The sequence below is a fragment of the Pristiophorus japonicus genome, chromosome 6 (genome assembly GCF_044704955.1).
Source record: "Pristiophorus japonicus isolate sPriJap1 chromosome 6, sPriJap1.hap1, whole genome shotgun sequence".
In the NCBI taxonomy this organism is placed as follows: Eukaryota; Metazoa; Chordata; class Chondrichthyes; family Pristiophoridae; genus Pristiophorus; species Pristiophorus japonicus.
In genome coordinates, this window is record NC_091982.1 from 264706176 (window position 1) to 264718955 (window position 12780).

The 12780-nt window shown below is 46.3% G+C and overlaps 1 protein-coding gene across 4 annotated transcripts in view; it reads left to right on the forward strand.

Moving 5' to 3' along the window:
* The window catches only part of tnk2b (tyrosine kinase, non-receptor, 2b), a 232674-nt gene that overhangs the window by 47781 nt on the left and 172113 nt on the right, over window positions 1-12780 (forward strand). For 2 of the 4 annotated variants that reach the window (XM_070883929.1, XM_070883931.1), the window contains exon 1: window positions 2239-2354. The exons of 1 other annotated variant lie outside the window; for it this stretch is intronic. In XM_070883929.1, coding sequence (XP_070740030.1) covers window positions 2289-2354 — 66 coding nt within the window. In that variant the 5' untranslated portion in view covers window positions 2239-2288. Of the gene's footprint in view, window positions 1-2238; window positions 2355-12780 lie in introns of those variants that run through there. One more of the 4 variants, XM_070883934.1, reaches the window with a different exon arrangement.

Genomic DNA, 12780 nt, shown 5'->3' on the forward strand with positions numbered 1-12780 from the left:
CGTGACCTGCCACCAATGCCAATTCTGGCCAGTTAGGCAAGTTTGGCCAACTCAGAGTTACTCCAGTTCTTAAGCCAGCGTATGTGGTCTCTGTAGAAAAACCTTCTGGTGAGTTAAGGAAATCGGCACAGCAGCAGCAGGAGAGGTAAGAGAGAGGGGAGGGGGTAAGCCTTTTGGGTACAGTTAGCTGCGGGTACCAGGAGGGAGGAGGCCATTCGGCCTTGGATAGGTGCGGGGATCGGGACCGGCACCAGGGGGGAGAGGGAGGGTGGGTAGACTTTAATAATTGAATGGAGGTAAGTTGCTGCAATGTTTAAGGTGCTTGTGCAGGTTGCTGTGAGCTGACTATAAGCTTCACTTTCCAGCCTCAGCCCGCATTGTGTCCCTGGTTACCATGGCAACCCGATATTTTTGGCGCAGATCAAGGCTCCACACCCAAAACTAAATGACTGGCTAGGCGCCATCAAAATGAAGAAATCAAACGGGAAACTTGGAAGATTTATTTTTGGCGTACTTGGGGCCCTTCAAGTATGCCAATAAATAGCTTTGGCGAAAATTGAACCCATTGAGTGCCCTCCAAATAGATGTCAGCTGATGATCCAATGACTCACACTGATGAATCTGATCATTGCATGACCTTGAACTGTCCTGGAAGGATATTTCGGATGAGTTTTAAATTAGTTATTTTTCTGCTCACTTTTTTAAATTTCAAAGTAACCTCCTTCCCCACTCCGTCTCCCTGGGCTGTATACTATTGGTCTGTTAATGGTGCAGTGAAGCAGCTGCGAGGCTCCTGTGTATTGGGGATAATTTCCCCCACTTCTTTGTGCTGGGAAATGTGCAGCCTGTGCCACCCATGTGGCTAAAATTGGGAACAGCAGCGCGGGGGATGAAAGCAAAGCTCCATTGCACTGATGTACTTCAATGTACTGCTACACAGCTGTGTTCCACCTCTCAAATTTTTGATCAACTTGATTACTTGAGAGAGTTCAGAGTTGAACAGTTTCAAAACAAAGATGAATGAAATTTGTGTTCTGCTTCAAAATGTGCCTGTTTAAACTGGAACTGCTTGAAAGGGGCTAGTGTTGCTTGGACTTGCGGCACTTTCATATTTGTTTTTTCTCTAATTCTGATCACACGACAGCAATGCCCATACATCAGGCCCCTGTGTTTACATTACTAAAACTGGCTTCCTTATCCCAGCGTCATAATTCTCAACATACAGAAATGTTTGTCTATGATTCCACCACTGGGAAAAGTAAGCCAGTTTTGCTGATGTAAACACAGGAGTTTAGCGTATGAGCCTCATTTGCTGCCACATGTACTGTAAGTGATGTTGCAATAGAGCAAATGAAACTGTTTGTGAACAGTCTGCTGGGGTAAAATGTTTGACTATTCAGAGAAAGATTCTAATCATTTTTTATTGCAAGATAATTATGTTATTAGATCTCCTTCAAGAATTAGTAAACCATTTTATTTCTGGTACTCATTTGTTGAGCACTATTGGTTGTTTTGAAAGGTTTTGACATATTTATCATGAATGTTCCCTAGTCACAGATTTTCACCGCATGTAATAGGATTAAACTTTGTGACCCTCACTTCACCTTCCGACACAGTTCAGTGTGAACTTTGGAGCGGTGATCCAGTTTGTAAATCCCACCGTTTGATTTGAGGTTTGAGTCTAAATGACAAGATTCAAAAAAGTCCTTGGATAAAACGGAAATTTACAAATGCTGGAAATCACAGAGAACATTCTGGAATGACACAGCTGCTTTGTCAGCAAAAAGCACAGGTATAAAGTTTTAGATGGAAACCTTATGTCAGAATTAACATGATAGAAGGACATATCATGTCCACGTAATTGGGAGATGTAACCTGAGACACTAAAGAAATTCTGTTAAGAAATTAGTATTCAACATTAGATTGTCTTTGAAACTGAGAGTGTGTTCACTTGGTCAAAGGGTTTGCTTACTAGCCACAGGCTGAATGATATTCCAGACAGTTTCCACCTCCACATCGTACATTTTTTGCTTTGACATCATCCTGACACATTTGGTTTTAGAGGGTGGAAATGAGGAAAGTGACCTCAGAGCTAAGTCAGTGTTGTGCAGTGAGGGGGAGAAATGGTGAAGTCACTTTTCTGTATTTTCATTGGAGCTTCTGCAGATGTGGTGTAGGGTGGTGCCTGTATTGACATTTGGCATCTGTAGGTTAATTGTGGACTTAAGAGCACAACAGCGAAGCGTTGCCTCTGGCTGCTTTAAAGTCAAATTTATTTTAGTGGGAGAATGCTCTTGAGGCTTGCTATCAACTTGTACGGGAAAAGAAAAACAGCGGGAAACATGAGTGGCCAGGTATGTAAATATTCTTCTTAGTGGAGAATACAGACATGTATCCAGTCATTAGTTATCTTAGTGTTTTGTACTTGTACACATTCATGTACCACTATGTAATATCTTAGTACTGCTCAGAAACTTCCCTTTATCCCTACTCTCTGCCTTCTATTTTTTAGCCAATTTGCTATCCATTCAACTATTAGTTCCCTGATTGCACATGCCCTAATTCAAAGTACAAATCAACAATGTCAATAGAATGTTAAACTACATAGCCGAAACAGTAGATTATAAGTCAGAGCAAGTCTTGACCAAACTATATAATGCTCTGATCAGACTGCACCTTGTATACTGCGTTCAGTTCTGGTCACCGAGGCAGAATGAAGATAATTAAGTGCTGGAGGCAATGCAGAGAAGAGTCTCAAAATTGACCCCTATTGCAAAAGGTATGAGTTATGAAGAAGGACTGGATACAATTGGGCTTTTCAGCTAGATAGGGTGCATCTGATAGATGTTCTGATAGAGATTTAGGGCCCAAATTTCCCCAGCCGCCTAGAGCGGCATAGTTAGCAGAAGCACGGCGACTTTGTGAGCCCTAAAAAACGGCAAAAAACTTACCTTCAACTTTGGCCGCTCCCTCATCGTCTGGATCCATCGACGCGGCGCTGCAGAGCCTGAGGGGGTGGAGCTTTGGCTGCTCTTGCTCAGCGTGGCCAGCAGGGGAGTGGGGCTTTGTCCCAGCGTCTTGTGGAGTGCCGGCAGGGGGACGCGTGTCCGTTTGAGCGTGCGCGCATGCGCAATGGGCAGTTCAGCGCATGCGCAGTGCAACAGGAAGCTTGGCAATCGGCCAATTAAAGGGAGAGCGTCATCAGAATCATTGGTAATGGAGCATATATAAAGGTAAGGTTTAAATATTGTTTTTTGTGTGACTGAGGGAGTGGAAAGGAGTGCTGGATAGGTGGAAGAAAGGTGAGAAATGTGATTTTTGAACATTACCTGAGTGTGAGTCCAATACACGAATGGCGCAAGAGCGTACAACACGAACAAAGAATTTCCTCCATGAGGAAGTGGAGAAACTAGTGATTGTCATTGAGGAGAAATGGCTGGAGCTGGATATCAGCAAGAGTGGTCCGTCAAAAGTTTTACCCAAGGAAATGAGAAGAAGATGGAACCTAGTTGCAGGAGGATACTCCGCAGGAGTCAATACCGCAAGATCTGGCAACCAGTGCAAGAAGAAACGGCAGGACGTTGGTCAAGTAGTCAGTGTAAGTTATATCTTCATTTTTAAATTGAATTGCAATGGAAAATGTGACCATCTGTATGTGTCCCACCCATCAGAAACGCACCATGTCTGAAAATGAATATTTTCATTGCAGAAGAAATTGGCTTACACCAAAAGGGAAAGACTTAGAACAGGAAAAGGTCCGCCAAATCTGCACCAACTGACACCCCTGGAACAGAGGGTTGCTGTCTTGCTAAGTCACACCAGCAGAAAAAGAATCAGCTTTGCACAAGCTGGATCCACACGCGAGGGTGAGGGCGAGTCATTAAAATGCATAGTGGCCCTTCAAATCAACCTGTGGACTGGCCTGCTATGCGTCAGACGACTCATGCCACCCATCCTGCCCCCTCCTGTGCTGATAACCCTTTGACTGTTCTGTTGTATTTTGCAGAAGAAGACGACACTCCTCAACATCCTGAAGATCCACCAGAGGATCCAGATGCGTGCACTCCAGACCAAGGCGGGTGGGGGGAGGAGGGGTCCATGGAAATGTGTTCATGGGAGAATGCTGCCCGCGATATGGATCAGTCGATAGTACAGTGCTTCACACCGCCAGAAACCTCCATGAGCTCCTCGGCAACATTCCATGGGTTCACACCTCCCGAGATCGCGGGTCCCAGTGGCGGTGAAATGCATCTTGGGACACCCAGTCCCCCACCGTCCCAGCCTGTGCCTCACACTGGAGGGGTGCCACTAGGCAGACCCACGGCGAGGGGAAGGAGAAGCCGACCAGTCTCTCCTGAGGTGCAGCCCTCAGCAGAGGTTAATCAGGTTGTGTCATTGGGTGAGGAGACCAATGCCCTCACAAGATCACTCGTGGCGGCTGTCAGTGGGGTGCGTGATGAGGTAGTGACACTGTCGGGTGAAATCTCAGCACTGAGACGGGAAGTGAGGGCGGGCATTTCAGAGGGTGTGCAAACGATGGCAGATGCCATGAGGGAGCTGGTTTCTGCAATAAGGGCACAAAGGCCGGATACTCAAATGCCACTCCCCCTTCAATCCACGCATCAGCCACCGGTCAGACCCAAGCCGGGCCCCCAAACCCCCCATCACCATCACCGACCCTATGAGGAAGTGCACTTTCTCCGAGATGTGGGTGAGGGACGGGTGCAGCCTTTCTTTGCTGTTGTTGTTGTTATTGTTGTTGAAGTGCATTGTAAAATATCCAATAAAAGATATTTTGCATTAAAACTGAATCATGCTCCATTAGGACCACGCAACATTTAGGGACAACTGTAAAACGTAAAAATCCCCCCCCCCAAGGTCATGTGTGCCTGCCGCCCCTAGCCCTGGCGGGAGGGCTAGCCGGGGCGTTCTACAGTCGGCAAGGTGGGACTGCTCTATTTTCAGTAGCTGATTTATCTTTCATTTATTTTTGATGATGTTGTGCAGCTGTTGTGCTGGTGATGTTGTGAAGGTCTTTTGTGCTTTAGAATCCTCTAACTCACCCCCCTCCATCACTGGCTACCTGCGCTGATTTCTTAAATGTAGGTAAGGTTTTTTTGTGCCTACAAAAGTGGTCACATACACTGGCCTAAGTTAGTTTGGAGTAACTTGCAGCTGGCCAAATTTGCTTTTATGGCCAGAAGAGGTGTAAGTACTTGTCACGCTCCCTTTTGGAGAGAACAAACGAAACTAGAAAAAAACCTAACTAACTGACTTACACTGGAGCATGTTAAATGGGGAAATTTGTGATTTTTAAGTTACTCGAAAAAAAGCTACTTACTCCAAAAAAAAAAGGGGCAACTCTTGGGGAAATTTGAGCCCATAAAAGATAGTTAAGGGAATGGAAAAGGTAAAGTCAACATATTATTAACATTAAATTGTGAGTAGAATAAGGAGACAAAGATTCAAACGAGTAAAAGATAAATTTAGGACGAGTGAGGACATTTTTTGCACAAAGAGTAATCGGGAAGAGTAGTGACGGTGAATGTGCTTTCTTCTAAATCTGGTGCTTGGTATACTGCTGCCTGACGCACATACTCCAGTGCAATACATTTTGCAAATGCTGCCTGAGTATACAGAGCATTTACTATCCTTCCAATGTTTGCCCCTTTCTCCCTGCGAGTAAGTTTGTGTCTTCCTGTCAGCTTTGTCCCTTGGCAGCACACTCCAAATCAGTACCGTGTTCAGTGGGATTATGGGTGCAACGCTATGGGGGAGGAATTCGGGGCGCCTCCCGTTCGCACAAGCGACTTTCCGCCTGAGCGGGGCGCCTCTACCGACCGTGCCGCAAAGTTCCGTGGGAGTATAGTGGCGGCAATAACTGGTGAAGGCCTGCTCTAACCGGCAGTGCCCCACTGCCATGTGTAGTGACCCATTGTCGTCCTGGAGCGAAAATTTGTTAGCACTTTCTGAAGCTGCCGCGGGTGATGCCCACCACAGCTTCAGGGGGTGTGTACTGGGCTGTAGACCGCTGACAGGGCGATTAATCAAAGGGGAGGTGGGGAACGTAAAAAATGGCCGCCTTCCTCCTCGATCACGGGGTCCGTGCTGCAATCTTGTAGGCTGGCACTCCACTTGTGTGCTGGGCTGCTGCCACAGCGCCCCGCTCCCTGTTGGTCCAAGGATGGTCCCGTTTCCTGCCTGCAGCGGCGGCAGCTTGACCCCTCCCTGTCAAGCGTGGCGCTGCGCCCTTTGTGGAGTCCTTTCACCCTTCTCGCGTCCCACAGAGCAAGTGGAGCGCGATATTTTGTGCTCCACTTGCTATCGGGAGCGGTAAGTCAAATATAAATCGTGGGGCGGGACATCCGTGCCTGGCGCAGGAAATTCCGCCTCGTGGTTGTTAACCCCCCCCAGGCTTCCACTCCAAGTTCAGCATGTTGCAACTTCATTAATAGAAGCTATATCATTGCCAGCAGTACATTGTGCCAATGGTGTGGAGCTACACTGAGCTCCCAGTATTTTGAGGAGCTGCACCAGAAGGTGGTTAGGATAGGCTTTCATTTTCACTGCTAAATAAGAACACAGTACAAGCTGCAAGTCTCAATTACTTCCTGACACAGTCACTGTTTTTTTGTGAATAATAACAACCTCGTCTGTGTGTCTAACTGTAAATAAGTTGCGTAACCCCAGCTTTAGTAATCTCGGTGAGATTGTAATGTGTGTGGGTGCCTCTGTCACAGCTTCTAACCGTTTCCTGAGCTCTGACCTTGATAGTGCTAACTGTAATATGCAAATGGAATACCTGAGAGGTGTGTAAGTTTACTCAATGTTCAGTGTTTCTCTCAAGTTCGAGCAGGAGCATCTGCTGATTATTTTTTTCAGTATAGGTGGTTCTGTTTTTAACTTTCACAAAATGATTACTGATTCAAAACTGGGAATATTCAGATAAGATAAAGCAGTCATTTAAAATTAAAAGGAGTTGCAGACTACAATTCAGTTTGTAAACTCCAAGTCATTTATTGAGTTTATAAAATCCCTTAGTAAAGGAGATCATGAAACGTTTAATTATGGGATGTTTTTTGTTCTCCTTTCCCCCCCCCCCCCCCCCCCACCCTGGTTACCATTGCCCCCTCTTGTTTGGCAGACAGGATGTAGACTGCTACATCCTCATTCTACATGCCATCTGGACAGTACCAGTTTGGCCCAGTGGTAGCACACACAGCTCTGAGCCAGAAGGTTGTGGGTTCAAGCCCTGCTGCAGGATTCACATAATCTAAGCTAATCTTTCAGTGCAGTACTGAGGGAATGCTACACTGTTGAAGGTGCAGTCTTTCGGATGAGACATTAAACTGGGGTGCTGTCTGCCTGTGAAGGTGGACATAAAAGATCTCTTGGTGCTAATGTTCCCTCTAAGCTGTGCGCGTACGCGGCTGCACAGTAATCTGCAAGGTACTGTGCAGTCCGCTCACCGGCTTTTCCATTTGAAATACCGTGCATGGACTTTATAGCAGATGCTGTCAATGCTGCTCTATAGCAGGGCTCTATAAAGAGAAGAGGCGAGGGCCCAGGGGCAACACGGGCCAGCCCACACTGCGATCAATGGATAGTAGGAGCATGCGTGAACATTAGATCCATGCAGCAGAGCTTGGTCTCCAGTCGTCTTGGTTAACCTTGCCACTGCATCAAGGCCTAACTCTGTCTAGCCCGTGTGGTGGCTGGTGTGCAACAGCCTCCCCACGTTAAAAGAATCCACGCACAGGCATCTTCCACCCTTTAGTATGTAGTGAGGGACCTAGATTGTCAGGTCCTTCATTGAAACACCTGTGAACGCATCTATTTTTGGTGTGGAAGCGTGTCATCCTTGATACGAGGGGCTGCCTAATACTAATAGTATTAGCAAGGGTTTTCAACCGGAGCAGAAGGCTTTAAGGGGTTTGCCAAAAATAAACTGATTCTACACAACATCCCGCCCCTCACACACACTGGTTGGAGGACCCACTCAGTCCTCAAGCCCCTGTTCCTATTGGTCTGGAGCTCACGTCAATTACTGGGTAACGTGAGCTGAGCATGTGCAGGCGGTGCTGTCTGCTGAAGATGCAGCAGGTGAGAGGTCTGGAGGGGTCAGCGAGTGCCTGTCAATGAAGAGAAATGGTTACTGGTTAGGGTTAGACAGAAAGCAGAGAGTAAAAGGGTAGTTATTCAGGGCCCAAGTTTCGGGCCGCGCCTAGAATGGCGCAGCCCCGACCTGGACGCCCGTTTTTCGCGCCCGAAAGTGCGCCAATAAAAAACTTACCTATTCTCCGGCTCCCTGCAGGCCCTCGAGCTGGGCGCAGCGCAGCACGAGCTGTAGGGGGCGGAGCCAGGTGCCTGCGCTGAAAACAGTGCCGGGACCTCTGCACATGCGCGCTACAGTGGGCGCGCAAGTGCAGTAGCTCCAGGCGCCCAAAAATGTGTGGGAGGGGCCCGAAGAACGCAGCCCCTAGCCCTGGCCCAATGGCCTCACTGGGGCTGCGTGGATAAAGCTCCTCCCACGGCCAGCTCCTGCTTCCTCCCTTCAGCTGGCTCTCTGAAACCTCCCCCTCCCCCCAGCTCCCGACACGACTCTCCCCGACCCCCGCTCCCCGCTCCCCCCACCCCCCCCCGACTCGACTCCCGCTCCCCCGACCTGTACTCGACCCGACTTCTGCTCCGCTACCGGACCCGACTCGACTCGACTCGACTCCTCCCCCACCCCGGACCCGGCTCGACTGCCCCTCTCCCCTCTCCCCTCCCCCTCTCCCCCTCCCCCTCCCCCTCCCCCTCCCTCTCCCTCTCCCTCTCCCTCCCCCTCTCCCCCTCTCCCCCTCCCTCTCTCTCCCCCTCCCTCTCTCTCCCCCTCCTCCTCCTCCCCCTCCCCTCGCTGTCAGAAACACAGACACTGACAGACAGAGAGTGAGACACACACAGACAGACAGACAAAGAGATAGAGACACTGACAGAGACACACTGTGGGGGGGTGGGTGGGTGGGGGGGGGGTGGGGCCTCCCGGTGCTGCAGTCGATAAGTAGAACATTTTTTGTTTTATTGATTTAAAAAAAAATTTTATTAATTTTTTTTGATTGATTTATTGGTTGATTTATTGATGTATTTATCATTTATTATTGATGATGGCTCTTTATTTGTAAAACTGAAGTGTTTAATGTTTGTAAACTTCCCTTTAAACCCCCCCCCCCCATTCCCTACGCCTGATTTGTAACCTACGCCTGATTTTCTAAGTGTAGGCAAGATTTTTCTGAGCGTACAAAAATCTACACTGACTCCATTCTAAGTTAGTTTGGAGTAAGTTTTCACTGCCTAAACTTTCAAAACGGGCGTAAGTGGCCGGACACGCCCCCTTTTGAGAAAAAAAAATCTGTTCCAAACTGAAACTGTTCTAACTGACTAGAACTGGAGCAAACTAAATGCCGAGAATTGCAATTTCTAAGATACTCCATTCTAAACCAGTTGCTCCAAAAAAACAGGAGCAACTCAGGCTGAAACTTGGCCCCTCAGAGTGGTGGAAAGTGGGGTCCCACAAAGATCAGTGCTGCAACCACTGTAGTTCACAATCTATATTGATGATTTAGACATTGCAATCAAAAACACAATTTCTAAATTTGCGGATGACAAATTGGGATAATAAATGCTGAAGAGGACTGTAACAAATTACAGGAAGACATTAATAAACTTGCAGAATTTCAACACCGATAAATATGAGATAACATTTTGGATAGAAAAGTAAGGTCACATATTACTTGGAAAATAAGAATCCAAATGGGGTAGAAGAACAAAGTGATCTCGGAGAACAAATACACAAATAATTAAAAGTAGCAACACAGGTTACGAAGTCTATAAAAAAAGCCATCCAAGAACTAAGGTTTATTTCTAGTGGGATAGAATTAAAAGTGGAGAAGTTATGCTAAACTTGTATCAAACCTTGGTTAGAGCACACTTGGAGTACTGTGCACAATTCTGGTCGCCATATTATAAAATGGATATAGAGGCAGTGGAAAGGGGGCAAAAAAGATTTACAAAGGATGATACCAGGAAAAGATGCATAGGCTGGATCTCGCTTCTCTTCAGAAGAGTAGGCTGAGGGGTGACCTCATAGATGCCTTTAAAATATGAGAGGTTTTGATATAGTAGATACAGAGAGACTGTTTCCACTTGTGCGGAAAGCAAAACTAGCGACCATCTGTATAAGATAGTCACCAAGAAATCAGATGGGGAATTCAAAAGAAAGTTCTTCACCCAGAGAGCGGGCGAGAGTGTGGAACTCGCTGCCACGGGAGGGGTTGAAACAAATAGTCTCGATGCATTTAAGGGGAGGCTAGACAAGCATATGAAGGAGAAGGGAATAGTGAGTTATACTGATAGAGTTCGATGAAGGCAGACGAAAGGAAGTTCGAGTGGATCTTAAATGCCGGCATGGGCTGGTTGGGCCAAATGGCCTGTTTCTGCGCTGTATATCCTTCATAATCCTATGTAACCGTCCGAGATATCTGCGCTCCTCCAATTCTGGCCTCTTGAGCATCCCTCATTTTAATCACTCCTCTATTGGCAATCATGGCTTCAGCTGCCAAGGGCCTAAGCTCTCCTAAACCCCTCCGCCTCTCTACCTTTCTTTCCTCCTTTATGACACTCCTTAAGACCTATCTTTGACCAAGTCGTTGATCATCTGACCTAATATCTCCTTATGTGGTTCGATGTGAAATTTTGTTTGATAACGCTCCTGTGAAGTGCCTTGGGTTAAAGTTGCTATATCAACACAAGTTGTTGTTTTGTGTTACAGGGGATCTGTGGAATTTTTATAACATGGGAGGGATGGGGGAGGCCTCAAACAAAAAGGATGAGAACTCCTGCTCTGTGATTTGACTACCTATAGGCAAAGTAAAGCAGGATTAGTTGTATAATGCTTAGAGTGGAGCCCCTCTGTCACGTGCTCTAGACATGTGGAACTTGCTGAATGAGGGTCGATGAGTTTGAATACAAATACAGACAAGGGGCTCAAGGTCAACCTTCTGTATATTGAGTTCAGTGATCAAATTCAGAAGGTGCTGTTCAGCATCACTCTTGCAGCGTTACAATGTGGGAATTTCTCTCAACTGTGTTTTTCACGATAAAAAGACATTTTATTTGGAGTTGAAACAAAACTGGAATAATTAAGGCTGTCTTTGAAGTGACTGTGCTGATGGTGTGTAGGTTGCTCTCTGACGCTCTGGATCCCACAGGGATTTTGCTGGCGGCAGCTTCTGGTTCTTTCTTCGGCCTATTTGTTGGCTGTTAATCTGATGTAAAGTGTGGTATAAAATGAGCTCATGCACTATGAGTGATATTTCCTTTGATCAAAGCCAGAGGATCATAGTGATCTTGAATCAGGCTGTGAATGCTAAAACTGATCGAACAATAAGAGACACCTAATACATGTCACACTTCTGTTATTCCAACCCTTCCACCTATGTACATTACACCGCCAATTGAAGCATTGTACTTGGTGCTTTATGTCTCTGTTTTAAAATTAAAATAACTATCCGTGAGAGTCTTTGAAGGATTGAGTTTTATACGGGCATTTAAATATGGGGGAAGTATATTCTAACAATAATATGCATTAATTATCACTAAACTATTAATCCCAGTTAGAGGCCATGGGATAGCTGATGTAGGAAATGGAAAAATGTCAGTCTTTTGAGGGTGGGGTTGAGGCACATTAGAGGGGCAGAATAGAGGCAGCATTAATCGGTCTGCACCTTCCCCAGCACTCGTGTTCAATTCCTTAATGAACACAGAATTTGCACAAAACATGCATTCTTTTCAGTTGAAATGCAAACAAATGCTTCCTTCAATTAAAAATCACAAGCTTTTCCACCCATCATAGCACATTATCAACAGCTTGAGTGCTAGAACACTACCAATTTATCACATCCATAATGATGGTGTTCCACAGCTCAATATGTAGCTGATGAGATGGAAGCTCTCTCTCTCTGCAAGCTTTAAGAGTTGGCATCGTCAATTCAGTTTCTAGTGGGCACGGACCCAGTTTTTAAAAAACTGCCAATAATTCAGGACATGCTGTCACTAAATTAGGCCATGTCCGTCAAGAGATCATAAGGATGCATAGGATGGGAAGTGGGACAGTCCACACTGTCGAGCCCGTGTGGTGGCTGCTGTGCGATGGTCACCACACGTTAAACAAATCCACGCACAGGCATCTTCCACCCCCTTAATTAGAGTTCAGGACTGGAACATCGGGTCCTTCATTGAAACATCTGTGAACTCCATGTGGAAGCAAGTCATCCTCGTTCGAGGGACTGCCTTTGATGATGATGACTGATGCTCCTCTGAGGCTGGGTTTAAGGCACACTGTTCGGACAAAGTGGACGGAGCTTTATTCTCCAGTCTATATTTTACCCGACCTGTGAGTGTCTAATGCTGACACTGCAGGAAAAGTGGAAATGTGTTACATTCCACAGCAGCAGCATCCCTTGCCTCTAGCACAAAAAATATCACTATTTAATATGGACTCAATGATAGAATAGTGTGGAAATTGGTGATGAAGTTTGGTGGTCCAACATGCTGTCCCATTGGATGGAATGACACTTCCTCATGATTTCTAGATGCCAACTCAAGAGGAACTTGGCAGGGGCTGATTAACAATCTCCTGTTGGCACAGCTGAGGAATGATCAAAGCATGGGGAGGAAAAAAGAAATAGAAATAAAAAACATTAAAAAGACCCTGAACCATGAACCCAAGTTTTCATGAAA